This window comes from Haliaeetus leucocephalus, unplaced genomic scaffold (genome assembly GCF_000737465.1).
Source record: "Haliaeetus leucocephalus isolate CR32 unplaced genomic scaffold, Haliaeetus_leucocephalus-4.0 Scaffold184, whole genome shotgun sequence".
In the NCBI taxonomy this organism is placed as follows: Eukaryota; Metazoa; Chordata; class Aves; order Accipitriformes; family Accipitridae; genus Haliaeetus; species Haliaeetus leucocephalus.
The window spans coordinates 6,726,566-6,749,307 of record NW_010972620.1 but is presented as its reverse complement, the minus strand read 5'-3'; the positions used below and the strand labels follow the sequence as shown (position 1 = coordinate 6,749,307).

General features: G+C 41.5%; 1 protein-coding gene across 3 annotated transcripts in view; it reads left to right on the top strand.

Annotated features, from left to right (window-relative positions):
* Window positions 1-14,319, top strand: part of ADD3 (adducin 3 (gamma)) — a 33,013-nt gene extending 18,694 nt beyond the window's left edge. For all 3 annotated transcript variants that reach the window (XM_010564771.1, XM_010564772.1, XM_010564773.1), the window contains exons 4-15: window positions 1,230-1,381; window positions 1,504-1,584; window positions 2,681-2,830; window positions 3,721-3,864; window positions 3,953-4,051; window positions 5,044-5,226; window positions 6,051-6,308; window positions 7,396-7,515; window positions 8,795-8,884; window positions 10,044-10,167; window positions 11,109-11,204; window positions 11,907-14,319. In XM_010564771.1, the coding sequence (XP_010563073.1) occupies window positions 1,230-1,381; window positions 1,504-1,584; window positions 2,681-2,830; window positions 3,721-3,864; window positions 3,953-4,051; window positions 5,044-5,226; window positions 6,051-6,308; window positions 7,396-7,515; window positions 8,795-8,884; window positions 10,044-10,167; window positions 11,109-11,204; window positions 11,907-12,205 (1,796 nt within the window). In that variant the 3' untranslated portion in view covers window positions 12,206-14,319. The remainder of the gene's footprint in view (window positions 1-1,229; window positions 1,382-1,503; window positions 1,585-2,680; window positions 2,831-3,720; window positions 3,865-3,952; window positions 4,052-5,043; window positions 5,227-6,050; window positions 6,309-7,395; window positions 7,516-8,794; window positions 8,885-10,043; window positions 10,168-11,108; window positions 11,205-11,906) is intronic.
* The last annotated feature ends 8,423 nt before the right edge of the window (window positions 14,320-22,742 follow it).

Genomic DNA, 22,742 nt, shown 5'->3' with positions numbered 1-22,742 from the left:
CCCATTACTATCAGCAGTTTAACATGAGCATAAACTGAGGTGTGAAATAAGTAACCATTTAGATTGTTTATTTTTCTACTCTTGCATATAAGTTGCTATTAAAAAAAAATGAGGGGGGAGAATAGCCTAGCAAACTGAATCGTTACACAAACAGCTCCCACAGTTAAAAACAGCTTGTAGTATGCACTGTAGTTACAAAGATATCACTAGGATCTTCCAGTTAACACCCAAGTTCTTTCCAAGTCATGAAGCACTGAAACGTTAAAGTCGATTTAAGTTCTGTGGGTGGACATCATATGGGAGCTTACAAGACTGAAGTACAGTGGCAGCTGTCAGCATTCAGCATCTTTTGAGAATTGGTCCCAAAATGGCGCTTCAGAGTTCATTTAACGAAACAAGTGGAAGGGAACAACAGAGAGCCCAAATAATCTCATCTCCGCATCTCTGGTTGGTTAGTGAGACTGTGGGTCTGAGTGTTGTCTGTGCTGCGTTTGCCCAGGGACTCAGACAGGGTGACTAATCTCAAAGTGCTTACTCTTTTTGTTGAAAACCAAAATGACACTTACCTCTTCTGGTTGTAATGTTCCCTGGAAGCAAAGGCTGTAGCTCTCAAAAGGGATAACATGTATTTGTGAAGAGGAGAAGGGTATGTTTGTGTAGTCATAAGTCAAAGAGATCAATTAATCTTTGTGATTTCTCTGTTAAGAGGTGATCTCTTCTGTCTAAGGGTTTGAGAACCCTGGCAGTAATCCTCATTTCTTCATTAGAACTAAATTAAAGTGCTAAGGTTGAGAGGTCTCTTCAGATTAGTTATACTAGTGTCAGAAGTCCAGCAGGAATGTTTCTTCTGTAATTTTCAAAGTAACATGTAAAGATAGTTCATTAGTGGCAAATGTCTTAAAGCACAGTTCCAGTCTTATATAGGATCTTGAATCAGGAGAGAGCTCAAAACCTTAATGGTACTTCAGAGGAAACCTTTTTCAAGCACAAGAGAGGTGAATTAAAGAGATGAAGACTTAAATCCAGGGTATGGTTCCTACTGTCTTAACGTAACAGATGTTTCAGTAAAGGCCTTAGAAATCCCAGCAGTGCAGTTCCAGTCTAATAATTGCTGGTACTGCTATGCTAACAATTTAAATACACTGCTTCTGGAAGATCATGGCATAGGTAGAAGTTATTTCATTGTCCAACTGGCCGTCATCTTTTCTTTTTTTTATGTTATTTTTCAGGCCATGGAATGATTGCACCCATCAATGATCTACCTGGGATAGATACTTCCACATTTGTTAAGGGAGAAAAACTTACGCGTTGCAAGTTAGCGAGTTTATATAGATTGGCTGACTTGTTTGGGTGGGCACATTTACCAAATGCCTATATCACAGTAAGTATTTTATAGAATAAATTTTTTTACTTGGAATCTTACCTAGTCATTCAAATAAATTTTCCCCCTAAATATATAAATTCAAAAATAGGTCAGTAATCCATTTTCTTCCTCCTTTGCAGGTAAGAGTAAGCAAAGAACATGACCATATTCTAATCATTCCAAGAGGTCTGTCCTTTTCTGAAGCTTCAGCTTCTAATTTGGTACGTGATTCACCTGCTATAATAACCAGCAAGGCTCAGCCTGTTTTCTAAGAGACTTTTGTGGCTGCTAAAATGGACTTCTAAACTATAATCATGCTGTTATTTGTTTTTTAATCTTTACCCACCAGTTGAAAAGCTGATTAACTATTTAGATACTAGCATCCTTTGTCCTCAGCTTTTCTTTTTGGGTTTAGCTTTGCTTTCTGTTGCTTTGTCTTCAGCTTAAATGTGGAGCAGCAAAGTTTTGTTTTCCTGTGTGATGAAGCTCATCAAATAGCCTCAGTGTAACAGCAACCTTTTATAACCTGACAATATGGTAATACATATGAAATTACTCTGTAGGAGTAGTGTTAGTAGAATCAGCTCTTATTTTTATAAGTGGGGAAATAAAGATGAGTAATCTTCCCCAGGCCCAACAAAGGAGCTGGGTGAAGTTACAGATTGGCTTTTAGGCAACGGTAGCTACTAAATCACATATCTTTTGGTGCAGAACCTGCCATATATTCTTCATGTCAGTATGTATCTGTAAAGAAACTACCTCCAGTTGAAAAGGGTAGCAGATTGAGATCAATAGCATTACACCAGCAAACACAGAACCAAAATACAAACATGAGAACAAGATCTGATATGACCCTGCTGTTGTTTTTTGTTGATCCTGGAATAACTGTTTTAACGTTCCCGTGAAATTGAAAATTCCCTATGCATTTAATTTTCTTATTGGAAATTTCTCAGAGGCTGAATTTTCTTCATATTTAAAATGCAGGAAATGTTAGTGAGATGTAGGAAATGCTAACGAGACTCATTTTGAAAGTCAGAAACAAGGAAAGGTCAGATAGACCAAAGAGGAATATATGTTGTGTCAGGGTCTTATCTTTACTTCTTCCATGGTTGGACTTCCAACAACTATCAAGGCCTTGGACACCAGGATAGTTTATTGACACACAGATTCATGGCTGCTCTCCTACTTTTCTTCATGCTCTGAGCCCTAAGTATGTGGGAGGAAATTTGGTACCAAGTAAGAAAGGGAGGGTAGTTTATAGGTAATGGCAGTTGTTGCAAATTTTTTGAATATCATTCCTTTGTTTGACTTTTCCAGGTTAAAGTAAACATCCTAGGGGATGTAGTTGACCAGGGAAGTACGACTCTAAGTATTGACAATGCAGGATTCAGTCCACATGTGGCCATCTACTCCACACGCCCTGATGTCAGATGTGTAATACACATACATACCCCTGCAACAGCAGCTGTAAGTCTTCCTTCTAGCACAAAGAGTAAAAGAAACTTGGAGAACATTTCTGAATCTGAATCACTGCTTGTGACAGTTTTATTTTTGTTTTTGACATAGACTCTACAGTGGTAAAGAAAGGTGTAAGGTTATCAAATAAGCAGAGGAAGAGGGCTGGGCCACCACAGTGAAATGGATAGGAATAAACTGATGCTCAGATACAATTGTACTCAGGTTGAGGAGGCTGTAACATATCTAGTTTACACAGGCTTCATTTATAATGGCTTAGACCATATAACGTGCTGCATACATCGTCATGTGCATTATGCAACTCTCATTTTTAAGTGGCTTAATTATAGTTATGGTCAGTTTGGATTTATCTCACTGTTAAAAAGACATAGTTAACACAAGTTAAAAAATATCTATATAACAATGATAAAAATGTAAGGAGACTTGAAAGAATTGATTTGAGATAAATAGATAAATTTCTTTTATTTTATATATAAATGCATATATGTGCATTCCTTGACTACAGACAAAAAAGGAATGGATAACTTCTTTTATACTAGCTTTTTGAAGTTATAAATGTGGGAAAGAAGGAAAAACTATTAAGTAGGCTTATGCGGAGAGTTAAAAATGGATAAAACTCACTAAAATTAACTTAGTTGGGATAATTTGTCTTTTCCTATAATGCATCTGTCCCTGGGTTGGGTAGCAGCAGCTCTGTCACCCTATTGCAAATTAGACTGGGGGGGGGGGGGGTGTGTGTTATTTATAAGATTTCATTATGGAGAGTTTTCTCTCTTCTAGCAAAGATACAAAGTACATCCTGCTAAGGCTTTGTGGTTGAGATGTGGGGTTTAAGAGTTTAATTCTTTCCTAATTATCAGTATTTCATTTTCTTGAAACAGGTTTCATCTATGAAGTGTGGCATCCTTCCCATATCACAAGAGGCCCTGATTCTGGGAGATGTTGCTTATTACAACTACCAGGGATCTCTTGATGAACAGGAAGAGAGAATTCAGCTTCAGAAAGTACTTGGACCCAGTTGCAAGGTATTCAACCTCATTCACGCTCTTCATAAACAATTTTCATGTACTGCGCCAGTTTCTACCATTTAACATTAGTGTCTTCATTTACTAGGTATTAGTCTTGAGAAACCATGGTGTGGTAGCACTAGGAGAGACACTGGAAGAAGCATTCCACTATATTTTCAATGTGCAACTGGCCTGTGAAACACAGGTGAGAGGGACTTTATCTGTATTTAATTTCAAACACTTATGCTGCTGAGTTACAGATTACATCCCAGATGGGAAGATCTCTATATTATTACAAAATACTTGGAGTTGTGGAATCCAGTAATCATGTGCCAGGTCAAAGTTGGAGAAATTGGAATAATCAGGAAAACATAGAATGAACAGCACAAATACTGTATCGCTCTTCCTAGAACGAGTATTAGTGTTGTTACACTCTGAAGGGTACAGGTTTTGTTCCATGCTGCGGAGAGTGAGCTTCATGCAGAGAATCTGTCAGATAATAGATTCGGTGGTACTTGCTGCATGTGGAAGTGTGACTTAAGATCTCTCGACATCCAGCTCGTTTATCAAAGCTGAATGTTGTGACAAGAAGCTTTTCCCTTTGATCATAAAGATTTGTAAAACCAAATAAACAAAAGGTCTTTGGGGCAATGGTAGAGGGTAGCATATTTTAAAATAACTTGAGTCCCAAAATCAGTTGTTTCCGTTTTGTCTAACTTTAACTACCTAGTTAGGTACCTAGATATTATCTTTAACCTGTGGAGAGAGACCACTAAAAGTGTCCTCACATTCCATAACTCTTAAGCCCATCACCAGAAACTTCCTCACTTTGCTCTTACTTGTTCTCCAGTGATCCTTTCCTCTCTTGTCCTGCCATTCTTTTTGAGTTCAATCACTCATTCATTTTGAAATGAATATAAAAATAAAAAATTTTTAGTCTTGTGATGCAGAAAGACCTTAAGGTACTCTGAAAGCTAGTGTTTGAGTCTACTCCTTTTAAAGTGCAATTATTAGCAGATATTATTATCCTTTCCATACAAATCACTTGCTATATATTTTAATACATTTTTGCACAGTAGAAAACTAGCCTGAGAAATAACTGCAGCATGTGTGTAAGTATGTTTCTCCTATGAATTCAGAAAAGCAGAGAATTCAAAAGCTTTTCCACAAATGAAATACACTCATTGATGTCTCTAGGTTCATGCATTAGCTGGAGCAGGTGGGATAGACAATCTCCTACTACTGGATCTGCAGAAGTTTAAGCCTTCCACGCACGCTGTGGCAGCAACTGGAGGAGGTGGAGTTAATATGGCTTCACAACAAAAATGGAAAGTTGGGGAGCAAGAATTTGAAGCGCTTATGCGCATGCTGGACAACCTGGTGAGAACACATTGATGGCGTTGTCCATGTAGTCTCTGTAAGCTTCTGAGAGTGTAGGATTAGCTTCTGTAAAGCAAATTATTTTTTTCTGGTTTCTTTGTGAGTTTGGAAATGAAGACAGAGTAACTTTTATTGTATATGAAACCTCTTCTGCTTGGTTTAGCTTTTATGTCAGTGTATCTGACAGTAGTATTCTGCCTTGATAAGAATTTATGTTTTGAACTTGATTTTGTCCAACCCATCTCACAAACATATTTGCTCTTCATAGAAGCTTAATAGTAAAAATGTATTTTGATCACCACCTAGTAAATAGACATAGTATATTCCCTCTATGTTTTGTTATTAACTCTAATATTAGGAAATAAGGTGATAATTTGTTGTTTGTTTGAAATGTCCATTTTGCTGCACTATGAATTCTGGAACAGCCTTCAATACAAATAGACTGAGCAATGGGGGAGTGTCATGGGATGTGCCATTGTGCGTACAGATAAATGTCCTCATGAACGCTGCCTAAGTCATAACCTGAGCAGGGGGTCATTTTGTGGTCATGCGTTCACAAAGGTGGGAGGACTGTGAAGTGTGAGTGAGGTCCTGTCCAATTGCTACTGTACTATATTTTAAATGGGTCTCTTGAATGTTAATAGTGTGAATGAATGATGGATGATACCACTAGCCTGTTCTCTGAAGAGCTCAGTGGACCTGTTTAATGCACATAGGGCAGGACAAAACTTCCATGATTTCGTTGGATAGCTTTTTCTGATTTTTATTTATTTATTTATTTACTTAAAACCGTTTTTTCTTTTTTTTTCTTTCCTCCTTTGTAGGGATACAGAACTGGCTATGCCTATAGGCAACCATTAGTCAGGGAAAAACCCAGACATAAGAGTGATGTTGAGATCCCAGCAACTGTGACTGCCTTTTCCTTTGAAGACGATACAGTCCCGCTTTCCCCCCTGAAATTCCTGGCACAGAGGCAACAGAGGGAAAAGACAAGATGGCTGAACTCTCCAAACACATACTTGAAAGTTAATGTGCCTGAGGAGTCCTGGAATGGGGAAACCAGTCCCAGGACTAAGATCACGGTAGGTAGATTTTTTAGGCAATCACTTAGTTTTTGCACTACTTGAAAGTAAATTACACACAGTTTATATGAGGAAATCTTTAATAGGATTAGCAAATAAGTTTATCAAGCAAATAAAAACAGGCGTTGGGGAGACTAAATGACATTAGTACTAAGGACCCCCTCTGTTTGGGGGTGGGGGGTGTGTAACTGGAAGAGTAACAGTTTATGATAAAATTTAACAATTATCTTCCTTTTGTTACTAGCTCTTCTGATTCCTGCAGTAGAGAACTACTTTTCTACCATATCTCTTTGTGCTATTAATTATCCACCAAACACAGTAAGGTTTTAAATCACCCATGGGTTGTTTTCTTCTCTACACAAGGGAGACACAAGCTCTAATTAATCACTAATGGCCCCTTTCCTGTTTGTGAGTCTCCTGAAAACAGACTTCGAAGAGTCTGTTCATGCTGCTACTTTTAATGATCAAGATTTTTCCTCCTCCTTCGGCTCACCACGATGCTTCCACTGTGTTTCCAGCCTGGAGAGAGGTGGCTCTCGTGGGACTATGAAGCATGTTATTTGATACCCCCAGTTGCATAGTGCAATTGTAAAAGCATCAGCTCCTCCTGCTGGCAGGCTAGCGAGTTTCTAAACTTACGTTTGGAAGAAACAGCCTCAGCAACTGATTTAAAACCCTACTTACAAAGGAAAAATACTGCAGACAAAACGTGGGGTTAGCAGAGGTGGAACTTGATTGCATGAGCAAGGACTCTGGAGCCGGTGGATCTATATGCCAGTTACTGGAAGTGTGTTCCTTTCTAAATATGACTTCATTAGTAAGCAGTTTGTACTGCATTTTTCAGGAATGTATTTAAGTGTTTACAAAAAGTAATCTTGATGATACGTGTTCAAGGCAACTTAAAGCCTCTTGGGCAAACAGACAAACTTGTAAGGAGTTGGGATTATTTTGTGAGTGTCATGTGGAATTGAAATAAAGTCAGAAAGTCCTTTCTTTATATCTCTTCTGTAACAGTAAGACAACACTGAGAATTGTTCCTGCCCATCATGCTGGAGTTTTTAGCTTTTTTTTTCTTTTTTTCTTTAAGTGGATGAAAGCTGATGACTCCTCCAAGACTAGTGGAGGAACACCAATCAAAATTGAAGATCCAAACCAATTTGTTCCTCTAAACACAAACCCAAGTGAAGTGTTGGAAAAGAGGAATAAGGTAAAACAAGTGTAACAAAGAAAACTGTAACATTTCCAGATAAAATTGTATGTTCAAGTGATGGTTCAACACAGCGGTAGAATAACATTTTGAAGTGTTCTGATTTTACTGAGAAGTTTCTTACACTGTATGTGATTTTTGGCACTAAAAAGCATGTATTTAAATATATGATATACATGAAGTCTGTAGATTCATATGCAATATATATAAATTTTGAATGCAAGTTTGATGAAGAATGAGTATTAACTCTGGAAATGATAGATTGGAAATGGTAGTCCCTGCTATTTAGCATTATAATTAGTGAATAATTAGGTGTCAACATGAACCAAATTGCTGTGCGTTGTCTACAGCATGGTTCAGTCTCAGACGGTAATCTCACTCTGTTCTGTATTAATCCTCCTAGCACTTACTAAGCCAGAGTTTCTATGGTCCGGTCTACTTCCTAATGGCAGTGAAGAAAATGAGAGGTTATTGTTGGACCTCTCTGTAAACACAAATATCTCCCTGCTTTTCCCTTCCAGCACATAAGACGCTGACTGTCAGACTGACCAAATACTCCACCCTAAACATAACTATATTAACAGATATTCAGGATACTTTCCATTTGATTACTTTTTTTTCTTTCTTTCTTGGAAAGCACCATATCAGTATCCATGGGGACTGAGCTGGAGTCAGAAGGAGCAACTCCCTTCCTTAGAACAGGAAAGGCACTCTCTAATCATCTAGAGATTAATAATACAAGTCCCAGACAATGATTTTTAAATTCATGCATGTCACTATCTCTTTAGATAGTTTGCTCATATTTTTCTGCTGTAGAATTTTTTTTTATCTGATCCGTCAATCTCTTAAGCACTGAGAATGTGAAGCTAGGGCTGTTGGCTTGGGCAAAATAATGAAGTATTCATAGAAGGAAAAACTTTACCAACCTTTGTGATCAGAGATCTCTCTAATAGCTTAACATGGGTCACTTGTTTAGGGGGGATGGAGAGGACAGGTTGAGAGACATACTATTCCTTAGAGCTTATTTCTAAATACTGGCTTGCGTGAAGTGCAAGAGCTGGGGCTAGCATGGATATTTGGGAGTACTTGAAGGTCTAAACAACATATGCAGTGCACTCAGAGGTGGAAGGAGAGATGTTAATTTTTACATGCAGCAGCATACAGCTTGATCCTCCAGGCATTCACTGCTGCCTGTGTTACTGGCTTTGCAAAGCTGATGGGCAAAGGATTTGTTAAAGAGAAATACCTGTTTCTAACCCAGTTTCTTTTCTCCATGTAGATAAGGGAGCAAAACCGATATGACCTAAAGACAGCAGGACCACAGTCTCAGCTGCTCGCTGGGATTGTTGTGGATAAAAAGCCGAGTCCAGTGAGTAGGACATAATTAATTGATATACATATATTTGGATTATTTGGCTGCCTGTCTTTCAAACATCACTGTGGACCATTTTCTTTCTAAATGCTTTGTTAGAAGTGATTATTTTAATGCCAGGTTTTGGATGTGTGATACATATTATTCATGCTTCATTTCAGAGGTTTAAAATGTTAGTTTCAAATGGAGATATGCATGGTAGGTTTGCCTGCCATTAATATTAATGAAGTAGGACGCCTGTCTAAGACCATTTAAGCTAATGAGTGATGAACTTTGCAATGCATGGTGCCAAAAATAATCCTTTCATCAGTCTGTGGAACCGCTGCTAAACGAAATGATTGAGGCCCAGAAATAACCGAGTTTAAAAGGTAGGATGGGACCATGCAGAAGGCAGCTTTCATTAGAAACAAGCTTCTTATTGAGAGGGAGGGTTTTCAGTTTCTTACCTGTCCACACCATCTTGTCTGGAGTAGAATATACTTACTTCCAAACAGTACAAGATACCCCTAGTAATGTACCTATCAAACTGTGCTGAATTGTAATAGGAATTCTATAGTTTCCCACCAGCCATGGGTTAGTGCATCTGTTTCCTTGTTTTGGTTTCCAACGTTCTTTTGAGATAACACGGAGTTTGCTTATTTATTTCAGGCAAAAAGAATATTTTCTGAATGAGTTTTCTTGCAATATGAAAATAATGGGGTTTTTTGTCATTGTGAGTTTCATCTCAGAAGAGCTCTTCCGGTTGGATTCCTAAATTGGAGCATGAACACAGTTACTTTCCTACAAAAGAAAAATCCTAAAACTTGATGCATTTGCAGAAAATATGGGAAACCTTATTTTTTAATCCCTGTTGTTAAAGAACTTTCACTTATCTGAAGAGTATATTAGTCCCTGAAGTGTAAGCTGTTGAGGCAGGTCTCTACTCCTGAAGCTGTCCCCCTTGATACAAAAAAACCTCAAATAATCAGTGTGCTGCTGCAAAAGGATGGTGATTTACAGATCAGTGGTCAGTGTTCATTACTATGTGAAAGCATATTAAATAGGGTAGTTTTAGTCTGGATGCATATGTTTTTCTTCTGTATTCCCTGCCAGCCTGGTGTCACCAAACTTTGGGCAAAAAAGAGACATTAACCATGTATATCTTTCTCTCTTCCAGCCAATGCAATTTGAAGATGATGAGCACGCACCACCAGCACCACCCAACCCGTTCAGCCATCTCACAGAAAAGGAACTGGAAGAGTACAAGAAAACAATTGAGCGCAAGCAGCAAGGGTTGGAAGGTCAGTAGTGTGTACATGTTGGGGTTTACATTTTAATAATGAGTTTGTTCTTAGTTTGAAAATACCTACTGTAAAAAATGTATAAATGTTAATTATTAGCATATACTGTTGGCAACTACTTGAGAACTAATCATTCCTTGAGGCGGTAGAATTTTTGTTAAATGTTTTGGTTTTTTTTTTTACTTCAGTTACTGTTAAAATTAAAGCAATGAAAGGTTTGCACAGAAATGGGGTTGACAAAAACACACTTTAACATAATGGCTTTTTTTGTCAGAATCATAGAATAACTTGGGTTGGAAGAGCCCGTGAAGGTCATCTTAGTCCAACCTCCTCCTCAAAGTTGATACCAAAGTTAGATCAAGTTGCTCAGGTCTGTGCCCAGCTGAGCAAAAGTTTACTGAGATGTTTGGTCTTGGCTTCTTTAATTTTTCTTCTATTCTCCCAGTGTGCAAGACTTACCTACTTTCGCTTTTTACATCTTCTTCCAATACTACTGTTCCACAGGGAATTGCTAATTCAGGGTTGATTTGATTTTTTTTATTTTTATTTTTTAACAGTAATGCTATGCATTCTTCTTTACTAATATTATGTAATAAAACAATTTTGCTATATATCACATTCAGGTCATAGCATAATACCTTACTGTAACGGCAAGCTGTGTGACTTACAGCTAGATAGAACCATGGGGCATGCTACTTGGAATGCAACCCTGCCACCCTTTTTAGTGCTTTCTATTAAAGAACTAATATAGAATGATTGTTAGTAGATAAAACATGTAAATCCATAATTCTATAGAGTTTAAACTGTGTATTGTAACTTCTTGATGTTGTCAGCATGAGCAACACAATGCTAGCAGAGTTGAAAATCTTGTAGCACTAGCACTGACATTCTTGCTTGGTTTTTACTGTTGCATGGCTACTAATTCAAATCTTGTCCTGCAGATGCTGTACAGGAATTACTCTCAGATGACGGTTCATCTGTGTCACAAATTCAGTCACAAACTCAATCCCCGCAAAATATCCCAGAAAAATTAGAAGGTATTCCATGCAATTTCTGTACAATGCCAATGGCTCTGATAACCTGAGTCATTCACTCTTGTGCTGCATTCTTACATTTGCATGAAGTCAACTGAGCCAAAAAGAGCCCTCTTTTTACTAAGTCTGGGTGGGACTCTGTCTGGAAAACTGTTTTTCCCAATTTTTTCTAATACATAATTCTCACAAACAGAAAACAATGCGGGGCAAACATAGGTATTAATAAGGTGGAGGAAATTGATATTATATTTTTATTTTACTGAAAGTGTTAAGATTAGGGTTTTTGCCTAAGACTTTTCCAGCAAACTCTAAGAAGGCATTTTGAAAGGCTACTTCTCCAAAGACTTCTGTATGGAGTGGCTGCATTTTCATAAATTAGTGTCTTGCAGTAAAGCATAATTCTGAGTGTGCTTGGGACTGTATATGTATATGCTGTGTAGACTGTATATACTGTATACAGCTTGAGCTGTTTATATACCTGGCAGACATATTGCTAGCTTTCTCAGCCCGTTTTCCTTTAATGACATTTTCACAGTATTGTCTGCTTACAACAAGTAGGAGTATAGATAAAGGGGAAAAAAAACACATCTAAGCACTTCAGGTTTCATTCTTTGGATTACAGTCCAGCCTCACAGACTTTGTTTCAGTACTCATTTTTTGCATGATAGTGTACATAAATAATTGCAAAATTGTCTGTTCTTTCAGAAAATCATGAAGATCTCTATACCCAGAATGCTAACCTGATATCTGTGGAGTTGCCAGTTGTGGTGGTGAATGGCAAGGAAGATGCACATGACGTGGAAGAAGATCTCACCAAGAGGGTCAGTCAGTTAACCACTAGTACTGTGGAGAGCGTAGAGATTACAATTAAAAGCTCTGAAAAGATAGAAGAGACCCTGTCCCCTGAAGGGTCACCTTCCAAATCCCCATCAAAGAAGAAGAAGAAATTCCGCACCCCATCTTTCCTGAAAAAGAGTAAAAAGAAGGAGAAAGTAGAAGCATAAGTGCAGTTCTGCTGTGAGGAGACATTGCACATTTTAAATGTTTAAGTTGACCATTAACAGCATAGTGTTAGGGGTGTGCAGTAACTGGACTTTTAACCTAAACAAAAAGGAACTGGAAGAGGTTTTGCTTTAAAAAAAACCAACCAACCAAAAAAAAAAAAAAAAAAAAAAACCACCCACAAAACCAACCCTTTCGTGTTAATTGAAAATGAATTCATCTCTCACTTAACTGTGTCCAAAATTGCTATGAGGGTTGGAAACATTCATTAGTTTCATGTAGAACTACACTGGCAGGTGCTCAATTACCATCATAGCAAGATCAAATACCATCATAGTATGCAGCAACAAGTTCTGCTTGGAGTACTTTGCAGACCTTAAAATTTTCAGTACAGTTCAAGTCTTTATTAAAGTTACTGTTGCGTGATCATATGACTTTTTAAAACTGCTGTCTCATTTGGTAACCAGATCATACATTTTTTTATTGTGATTTTGACCATATATTTTATGTTTCTGTACCCCTGTTTGAGTGGGTGCATATTAACAGCACACCTTTAAATCTTTTTTAAGATTAGATCATATAGAAATATTATACACTGGCACATAATATTAGGGGGAAAACTGTGTAAGAGAAAGTTTATTTGGAATTATACAAAATGTCTAAAGAATTCCATTCTTCAATAACTTTTTTGCCAAATACTTCATTTTAGTGAAATATAATTTTTGAAGACTTCTTTTTTTATTCTATCAGTTGGGGGGGGGGAACCCTTATTTTTCAAGAAAGGGGATTTTATACACTTAACATTGATAATTTAGTTTAACTGTCAAAACAAAAAGAAGATTTTATATGTTCAAATGTTTGTATACCATTCAGTATAAAGGTATTATAAGCATGTGAACCAAGCATTTAATAGTAGAGTGTATTTAAGAATGCTTGGTTTAGAGTATACTTAAATATAATTCAGGAATCCAGGGACTTAGAAATCAAAAGATAAAAGCATATAAAATTGGACTGGATTCATGTTTAAAAATTACTTGTGGGGTTTTTTTTCTCTCTCATGGTATTGCTAATGAATGAAGAAAAATAATCTCTTAACATAACCAAATGAAGGAAACAAAACTGTTAAAAGGGAAAGTGAAATAGTAAGAAAATAGGAGGAGACAAAGAAAGTAAAAAGTTTGGTGATTATTTTTTTTAAATATATGATATGGATTGTGGGATATTTTTATTAAATCAGCAAAGTGACATTTCCATATTAGGCATTTTAAATAATTTGTATGGATTCATACAGAGTGCAACACTTTGGTTTTTTTTCTTCACTTTCATTTGAATTGTAAAAGGGTCTCATGAATCTGTGTTGTCCTTTGGATGAACCCAGAGCAAATCAGAGCCTAGTGTCGTGGGTAAGGGTGGTACTGCCACTTACTCATTTTTACTGATATTGTCATTTTAGTACTTTTACTGTATTGTAAATACAAACTAAACATAGAAATTAACATAGGGTTTTCTTCGCTGTGTCAAATCGTCTGTAAATCAGTCATTGCAATAGGAAGTACATCTTAAAGATCCATGTGATTCCCAAAATGCCGGTTGAAATATTATTCAATATATAATTGTTAAATATGGCTGGAGAGTGGTTTGGCATGCAAAAATGTTGATTATAGCATGTTTGGGGGCTGGTTAGCTTTGACCGTGTAAGTGTGATAATGCAATGTTGGAATGGATCCTGGAAACAATTTTCTAGCTATCACTAAATACTGGAATCAGTGTTTTTAATCATAGTGGAAACTTTCAGTTGCTTACTTTGTTTTTTATGTTCTACATTATTTGTGTTGTATTACAACATATGTAGAAACAGTAACCTGTGAACTACGCTTTTCATAACTTTTTTAAAAATATATCTAAATGAATGCAATGTGCATAAATATTTTTTAAAATGCAACCGTGAACTATTTGCACCTTTTGCTAATGCCTCTATTTACTTGCTTTGGCATAAAGAATGAGCCAGCCAACTCTTGTGTCCTGTGGAAAATATATAAATGTTATCTGAAATTGCTCATAGATGTAATGCTAATTAATGTTAAATCACAAATAAACAGTATTTTAAATAGATGGATTTTGTATAGCAGCCTTTTGTTTATACAGTGCTCTTGCATCTCTCGCTTGTAGAAAAGATGCTTTGATTATGCACATTGCTTCTCAAGAATTTATTCTGAAGATGGCTTCTTGCTTGTGCTTATTCTGAAAGCTATGCAAGAAAATAGTCTGTTCTTATTAGAGAACAGTTGTTTTCTCTGTCACAGATCCTAGAGATAAAAGAGGACAGGCCTGTGGTAAAATACACGGTGTTGTCAGGCAGTTGGTTTGAACCCAGTTGAGTTTGTGCTGCAGGCTTTCCTCTCCCAGGGCATGCTTCCCCATCGTCTTGTTCTGTGTGTTCTGCTCTGCAGCATGGGTTTACATATGATGGCCTGAGACATAGGACTCAAGTGGTTTAAGTGCTCTGTAAGTACACAGCAGGGAAGTAGCTTGTGGAAATTACTATTTTTTTCATTTTATTAATGAAAACAAAGGGTTTTGTAGGGAAGGCTTTTAATGCAAATTTATTTGAAGACATCTGTGTCATGCCCTGCCAGCATATGGTATACCTCAGAGTCTCTGAGGCTGCAGATTTTATCACTATATCAACTCTGTGAAATGTCTTTAAGGACTTTGACAAATGGGTTTTTTCATTGTCCTTCCACAAATCAGCCTTTTGTTTCTGTTTACAAGAAAGCCAAAATCCAGCCCTCTGAGTCTGGTGGCAGTTTCATGAACTCAGTCCCTGTGTGGGAGGGTAGTTTTGGTTCAGCATTTTAAATAAATCTTAACCAAGATTCAAGTAATTTTCTAACTATCGTTTATCTCCAGGCGCATCGACAGTCTGCTTAGTGCTGCACTAACGTGACACTATATCGACACGGAGGAGCTTACACTGCAAGGCTGAGTGCATCTATAGTTTTCTTCTTTGAACTCTCTTTATTCTGAAGAGTGTACAAACCACAGCAGACCCTTCATTTTCACTTAGATCTTACTCTTTCACAGTGTTACAAGAAGGATCTGAGATTCTGCAAGCCAAAGTGTGGAAACAGGTAGATGTTCATAACAGGCATAACATACATGAAGGCTTAAATCCTGGGAAGTAGGAGCCCTTGGAAAGACGAGATCATAGACATAGATCATAGACATGATAGGAAATAATTATTACCATTAGGATGCTTAACCCAAGAGCGAGCAATACAGAGAAGCAGCGGTGTATGCTATGAGCAATTACATGCAAGCTACCACCCAAGAACCTTATAAAGGAAAACAAAGGATTTGTGAAGTTGTACGTCTTTCTACCTCACTTTTGTCTATGCATGGCCATACTAAAATCTGTATTGTGATCTGGGTGATCACCTGCCGACTTTAACAGACTCTCACCAGTTCTGGAGACGAGTGTTGCATAGCAAACCAGATTTCACTTGATTTGCAAAAATGGCAGAACAAGGTATACTTTAGATCAGGCTTTAGATGCTGCAAGGAGACAGAGTAATGTCAGGGTGAAGGCTGTAATAGGCCATTTTGACTGATATTTTCCTGCCTTGCCAGTTAAGTTATTGTACACTGTTGAACATGTAGTATAAATTGCTGTTTTCTCTGGTGCTCAGTAGTTGAGGATTTTCTGTTTTCTGGAAGTCCAGTTTGCAAAACTGTTGAGTTTTCACTGTTTCAGCCTGTGGAAACTTCTCAAACACAATGTACTGCTAAGTAGCCAAGGACAGGGAGAAAGGTCCACTGTGTCCCAAACTGGGCATGCAGGTCCAATGGAAACTTCCCACATAAGCACTGATGTTCCTCCTCTCCCATCCTGCAAACTGGCAGGGAAATGTATCCCCTTGCCCACGGGTTTGTTGCATGGATTGGTGTTTGCTCTTTCAGAGGCCGTTGGTGATCCTGTATGTTAAATGAGGTGGAGGACTCATTGAAAAGCACTAATTAGAAACTGCCTGGCGTTGTGTGTGCAGGCAGCCGGAGCGCAGTCAGCCTGGCTGTGGGCATTGCCATGTGCATGGCATGGCTCAAATGGCGTAAGCAGCCCGGCGGGGAAGGCCAGGAGGGTGTTCGGGGGAGATGGGGACTTCTGACATTTTAGCTGTCACAGAGCCTTTATAAACTCCTGGTTTTAGCGAGTTGCAGATTGGCCAAACTTGCACAGACTCTTCGAGGAGTAGTAGAAAGCCCATCCCTAATATAAAGGTTGCTCAGTCCTTTGCCACAATTTCTAATGTCAGTTGCAAAGCCAGCAGCAATTTTAGGTTTCTAACAGAAAAGATTGCCAGAATGTAATGTGGAGAAACTTGTATTTTTCCACATCCTTGTTCTTCGGATGTGTTTGATAACATTAGCTTTACATTTTATGTGGGCCGGCAGTACGTGTGAACACGCCCAAGCAGGTTTCACTTGGACCAGCACACAGCATGGAAAGTTTCAGTCAAGTTTGATCAACTTGTAAGCAAACAAAACAAAGCTTGATGATGAGAACTGGAGGGCAAACAAGAGCTCACGCTCTGCAACCGTGGTTGAGTCCCAAAGTCAAATGCAGCCTTTGAAAGGTGAAAATTCAAGTGGCCTTTAGATGGCATCAGACTTTCACATTTGCTGCCTTTGCTGCCTGCAGTCAGAAAGCCATTAACAAAGAGCTTTCAAAGAAAGTATTTTGGTGGAGATTTTGTGGGCTTTATTCCAGTTCCAGCTCAGCAAGATGAAAGCAGACATCTGGTTGTCAGACTCATTTTCTTTATTGATTCATTTCAAAATCCAGCAATGGAGCAGGCTTTGTCCGGAAGGCAAGAGTCCTCTGGCTCCCCTTGGTCCTCTTACGCTTTTGCAACTAGTTAGGGGGCTTTTTGGTTGGGGTTTTTGGGGGGTTTTTTTGCACTTGTAAACTCACTCCACTGAGCAGAAGAATATCCTTATGTTCAGTATTTTCTCTCTAGTAAGCTTACCCACAGGCCAGAGGGCTCTCAGCATTTCTGGATGGTTGGGGCAGAAGTGACAGGAGTCCCTGATGGAAGGTGTGCAGGGGGGACAGGGCTGAGAAGCAGCAGAGCTTCAGATTTCTTGGGGTCAGGGCAGAACCTTGCTGATTTCCCCCTCGGGTGAGCTGCGGGTATGTGAATGGAGAACCAGAAGTCATGGCAGCTGTGTCTCTAGGAAGGTCTACAGTGAAGGAAGATATTTAAAAGTATTAGAAAAACCTGCTGCTTTGGAAATTCAACCATGCCAGTTTGGAAGATTGCACTAAATCTTCATAACTCTTTAAAAGGGAATAGTGTGCTTTGCCGCTGCTGGCCTGTTCGTGTCTCCTTGCTCTTCAGCAGATACATTCTGCCAAAGGCACGCTTTGGCACCTTGGTCTCGGTCTTGGTCTCTGAACTGCACGTTGCTGGAGGCTGAGGGCAAGGTCTCATGAAGCATCGCTGCATACTCACCCTCTTCTTATGCTTTTCTGCAAGTGTCTTTGCCTTTGTGGGAAATGGGATATTGGGTGAGCTGGACCTTCGTTCTGATTTGTTACAGTTGTTTTTCTGTATTAGTCAAACTTGGGAAGGGACGGACTTACCTGTTTGTGCTGTTAACTGTTGTGCATGAAAAATCGGAGCGGGGGGGAGAGGTCAAAGGGCATCTGTATGCCCTGAGTTGCCTCCAAGAGCAAAAAAAGGCACATTTGACTTCTAAAAAAAGTGGAAGGCCTTGTCAGTGTGTTACTTGGGGTCTGCCTGTAAATGAAGCACGTAAAGGAAGAATGATGGCTGGAAGCATCTGGAGCATGTGTTTAGCAGAACTTCCCGGTCTGTCTTGCCTGACTTTTCTAGTTTCTACTTCCTATCCCTGGTCAACATTTGTACTGGATCAAACTCGGCCAGAGAAAACCAAAGGCTCAAGCTCACGTGAGACAGATGCAGGTGTTTTCCCCTCTAGGATCTTATGCTTAGGTGTGACATTAGCGTATCCATATCATGCGGGTCCTCAGCCTTTAAATCAAGCTGTGCCGTGCCACAGACCTAGTGCCGTGGGCCGAACAGGGAAAACCCATGGTGTCATCCTGGCAGAGTCCCAGGCTGCATTCCACACGGGGTCTGACCACACAACGGGGTAAGTGCACGGGGCTGCACGCTCACCCCCATCAGCGGGTGCAGGCGCCGTGGAGGTAAAGGTGCCGTTCGCCCCGTGTGCGGCTGTCCTCCCCCCTCTCCTGCCAAAGCTCTGGCCAGCGCAGGGGAGCATTGCTCCGGGAGTCCAGCCCGGCTGAGCGGAGGCCGTGCCCCTCTTGGCATCCCACCTCTTTGGCCACCCCGGAGGGTGGCCGAGCCCCACGTGTGCCCAAAGGGACCTCGGCAGCTGCCGCGAAGCTCTGTCCGAAGGCAACGCCGCACCCCGCCATTCGTGTCGCTTTGCTGCCAGCAGCTCCCGGCTATTGTTTTATTTTAAGGTTAGTTATATTAAGTGAAGTGAGAGGGAATAAAGTTTGGCAGCCAGCAAACGTAGGGCTGAGGTTCACTGCCCACCCTGCTGCCCACCCCTGCAGCTGTGCCGGGCTGCCCGGACTCCAGGAGACACGTGTCAGCTCAGATGGCATCCCCACGGTTCAGAGCAATGGAAATGGGCCAAATCCTGCTGCCCTGGCTGGCAGACTACCCGCCTGGCTGCAGGGCCCTCCCAATGCCAATGCTGCGGGGCTGCTCTCTGCTGTTTGATTTTTTTTTTTAATTTTTTTTTTCCCTCCTGTCTTCTCCAACTGAAGAAGTTAAGCGAAAAATGCCTTGTCCTTTATAGTTGTGTGAGAACAGCTGCGTATCAACTATGCAAAAGGGGGGAAAAAAATCAATTAGGGGCTGAATTGGCTGCTGGCGTGTGCACAAAAGCTTCCCACCGCAGTTGCACAGGGCCGGCAGCGCGGTGGTTCCCCCGCAAGTGTCTCTTCAGGCTGACTCCACTTCATTTTTTCATCATTAAGATGCTGCCAGAGTTTCTGCGAGGGGTTTTGTGATTCAAATGCCGGCGTAGCAGTCAACGGCTGGTGCTCAGGGCTGGATCCTGAACATCCTCCGCCAGCCCGCCGGAGCCGGAGTGTTTGCACTGCAGAGCCGAGAGCTGGGCTGAGCTCAGGCTTCACCGGGCGCTGAAGCTCCCTCTTCGGTTTCATATGAGTTTTAGGAGCTCCAACCTACTCTTGCATTTAAATTTCGCCATGGTCTGCACTGAGCGATCTGTTGCCAAACTCCTCGGGGAGCTTTTGTTTTGGAGGGTTTTGGAACTGGGGAAAGCGGACGTGTCGGCTTCAGCTGCCTGCGTGGGGGATGAGCGCCTTGCCTGGAAATATTTGCTGTAACTGGCGCATGGCTGCCATCGCCACGTGGGGAAGGTGACGTCCCCTCCTGGCTTTGTGTCCTTGTCTTCCTGCTTTTGGAGGGATTGTTTTGTGTCAATCCCAGGCGGGATGCGGGGAGCGACTGACTTGAGAGGTTCATCCCAGCTGTGCCAGAGCTGCCTGGCCCCTCGCCTGCCCCAGCCAGAGGAATGAGGGGCTGCTGAATGCCCTTCCCAGGGCTCCCCATCTCTCCAGGGGAGACATCCAGTATCCACTGATGCCGAAGGATCCTGCACCTTTCTGTCTTGCTTACTTCAGAGTCATAATTTCCAGGCACCTTTCCTTTTGCATTTGCAGCAGTAGCTTGGTACAAAACTGCGTGTCTCTGGACGCTGCTGTAGCTTTTGCAGATTTTTAATTTGCAAATGTTATTTGCAAAACCAAAACTTGTGCTCTGGGTTATCTGGACGGTGAGTAGTTAAACTCTCTAAGGAATAACTGAAATGCTCTGGGGTGGCGGCGTTGTCCTGTGCACGGCTCTGAGCAGGAGCCTTCTGCTCCCCAGCAGACGCTGCCGGCTGGTGCTGGTTTTGACCTTCAGCACATCAGCTGCTGGCTGCTCTCTGACCTCCTCGCCAGGCACGGCGCTCGTCCCTCTCCTCCCAAAGGTACGGGAAGTTCAAACATCCCCTAAAATGAGGTGCTTGAATTAACAGCCTGATTTTTCTCAAAGGGCTGAGCATGTTTGCCAATGCCAGGGAGAGCTGCAGAAGAGCAAGTTGCTCGTTGAGCCCTCAGCTTGATGCATCGAGAGCCAAATAACCCCTGAGCTGCACAGGGAAAAGCAGCCCCCAAGACCCAGCAGCATGGTGACCGTCTGTTGTGCCTGAGGACCTCACGGGGATCGAGTTTCCCGGTGAACATCCAGGGCTCCTCCGTGCCCCTGCGGGGATGGGAAAGGGGAGGTTGCTGCAGATGGCTGATTTTCTGTATCCAAGGTGTTGAGAGCAGCCCATTGACCCTCCATGAACGTGCCTTTGAGTTAAGGGTCTCCGAGCGTTAATGGCAGCGTGGGGACCTGCCCCAGCGTGTCTCACAAGCTGGCGCTTGGTGCAACGGCACTAAGGCGTGGGGACGCTTCGAGTCCCCGCACCGACGGCCATGCGGTGCGATAAAGCAGCTGGTGGGACATCACCTCCTTCCTTTTCCCTCTGTTGTAACAGCTGAGTAACAGAGGTTCTGCAAGCTTTCAAAACTTCATTAAACTTGTATAAAATGAGTCCCAAGCTGTGCCTGCCTGTGAAGGCAGCTTGCTTTTAAAATACTTTTTTATAAAGAAATCTCTCTCACCTGAGGCGGTGGGATGGACTTGCCTTGCCTCTGCGCCATTGCCTGCGTGTCGGAGGCCGTCACCGTGCCCCTCCGTGGGCTGAGGTGCCGTCTGCCTGCAGGGTCCTTGGGCATGAAACCCAAAGTCCAAACATCAAACTTGATTGGAAAGAAATTACAGCCAGTGCCTTGAGAAAACTGAAAAATAAATGCATTGACTATGTGCGGTTGCACATGCATCAGCCACACGAGCAATCGCATGGTATCTCCCTGTCAGCAAGACCAGGCGCAAGGACTAATTCTTGCCTTGCCCACACTATAGCCCGAAGCCCAGATGGGTCATGAACTGGAGGACCTTTACCTTGCTGCTTCTTGTGTGCCACCTGCGAGGTGTTGGGGATGGAGAAGGGAAGGCAGTAGGGGCAGGTAAGCCCTTCGCAGCACAGCTTGCCTAGCTGAACGTGTCTCTGGGGTCTGCAGTACAAGCAACCCATGCGGAGGGATGTGTGAGCCAAGCAGAAGCCTGGCGGAGCGGGGAGGATAAACGCAGCTCGGACTCCGCTTTATCACCTGGAGTGATAAAGTGCGGATGTGTACCCAGGCAGGCGCTGCGTGGGGGCCTCGGAGATGCTCCAGGGGACCAAAGCCTCATCGTTTCCCAAGTTATGTCTTCATTGGGAGCCAAAAATGACCTACAGGAGATGGTGTGAACACACCGCAGCAGCTGCGGTTTATACGCGGTGCTTTGCCCTTGGATGTCGGATGCTTCCAGCCCCGAGTCCTCTTTAAGTGGATGGACAAAACAGAGAAGTTGGCTGTCAGATCCACTCGGCAGAAGGGGAACATGGGGCAGTAACTCTCTTCCCCAAACATCAACTACCAATTTCTTATTCCAGTGACTTCAAACATCCCTCTCTAGCGGGCAGGAGCAAAGTGTTTTCAGTACTTACTCTTGCCATGTGGCTAGACAACTCTCTCAAACACCAATACCTATAATTACATATATTATGTATATTTGTATATACATATTACATATGCTAATTATATCTACAGAGGCATTAAATCATTTACCTTGCCTGGCTTCAGTTTTATTTTAAAGTCGGTAAGAGTCGGCATTCAACCAGCATTAGGAATATGCTGTATAAATAATTAGAGTTTATTTAGATTTATCCAACGGTGTTTACATCTAATAAGTAACCACATCAATTTAAGCATTGGTCTCCTGGCTGGCACGTCACCTACGTGTGATCATTCACCTTCAGCTGGAGCAGCTGGTCCTTCCTGGATTTATGTAATGGGGCCAACTTCACAAATGACCTGGAAGTGGGACATTGGGCAGACTTTGCTCTGCCATGGTCTGAGTAATGGGAGAATATTCGGGTATTGGAGTGATTTTCTTATAACCAGAGGTTTTGGGCTGACTTACTCCATTTGGCTTGATTTCTGCCTCTCCAGTTGCTTTATGGTACTAGCGATGCTGCAAACGCCTTCTCAGGGTGAGGATGAAGGGACCATGTCAGCGTTACCTGGACCGTCCTGCCAGCACCCTCGTGCCTGCTGGTCTGACGAGGATGCCTGCGGCACCAGCCGCTCGCTGGGGGCTGCTGAGCCTTTTACGAACACTTCAAGAAATAAGTGTTCTCTCCCTTCCTTTAAGATGAGCTCTGTGTGAACGAGGGGTGGCAAGGGGAAATATTCTTGATGATTTTCTTACAGTGGGCATTTTAGGCTTGCTTTCGCATGTGTGCATTGCTTTCCTTTGCTTTTCCTTTCAGCCTCTTCCTCCAATTTAACCCGCCTGGGCACTGGTGTGAACA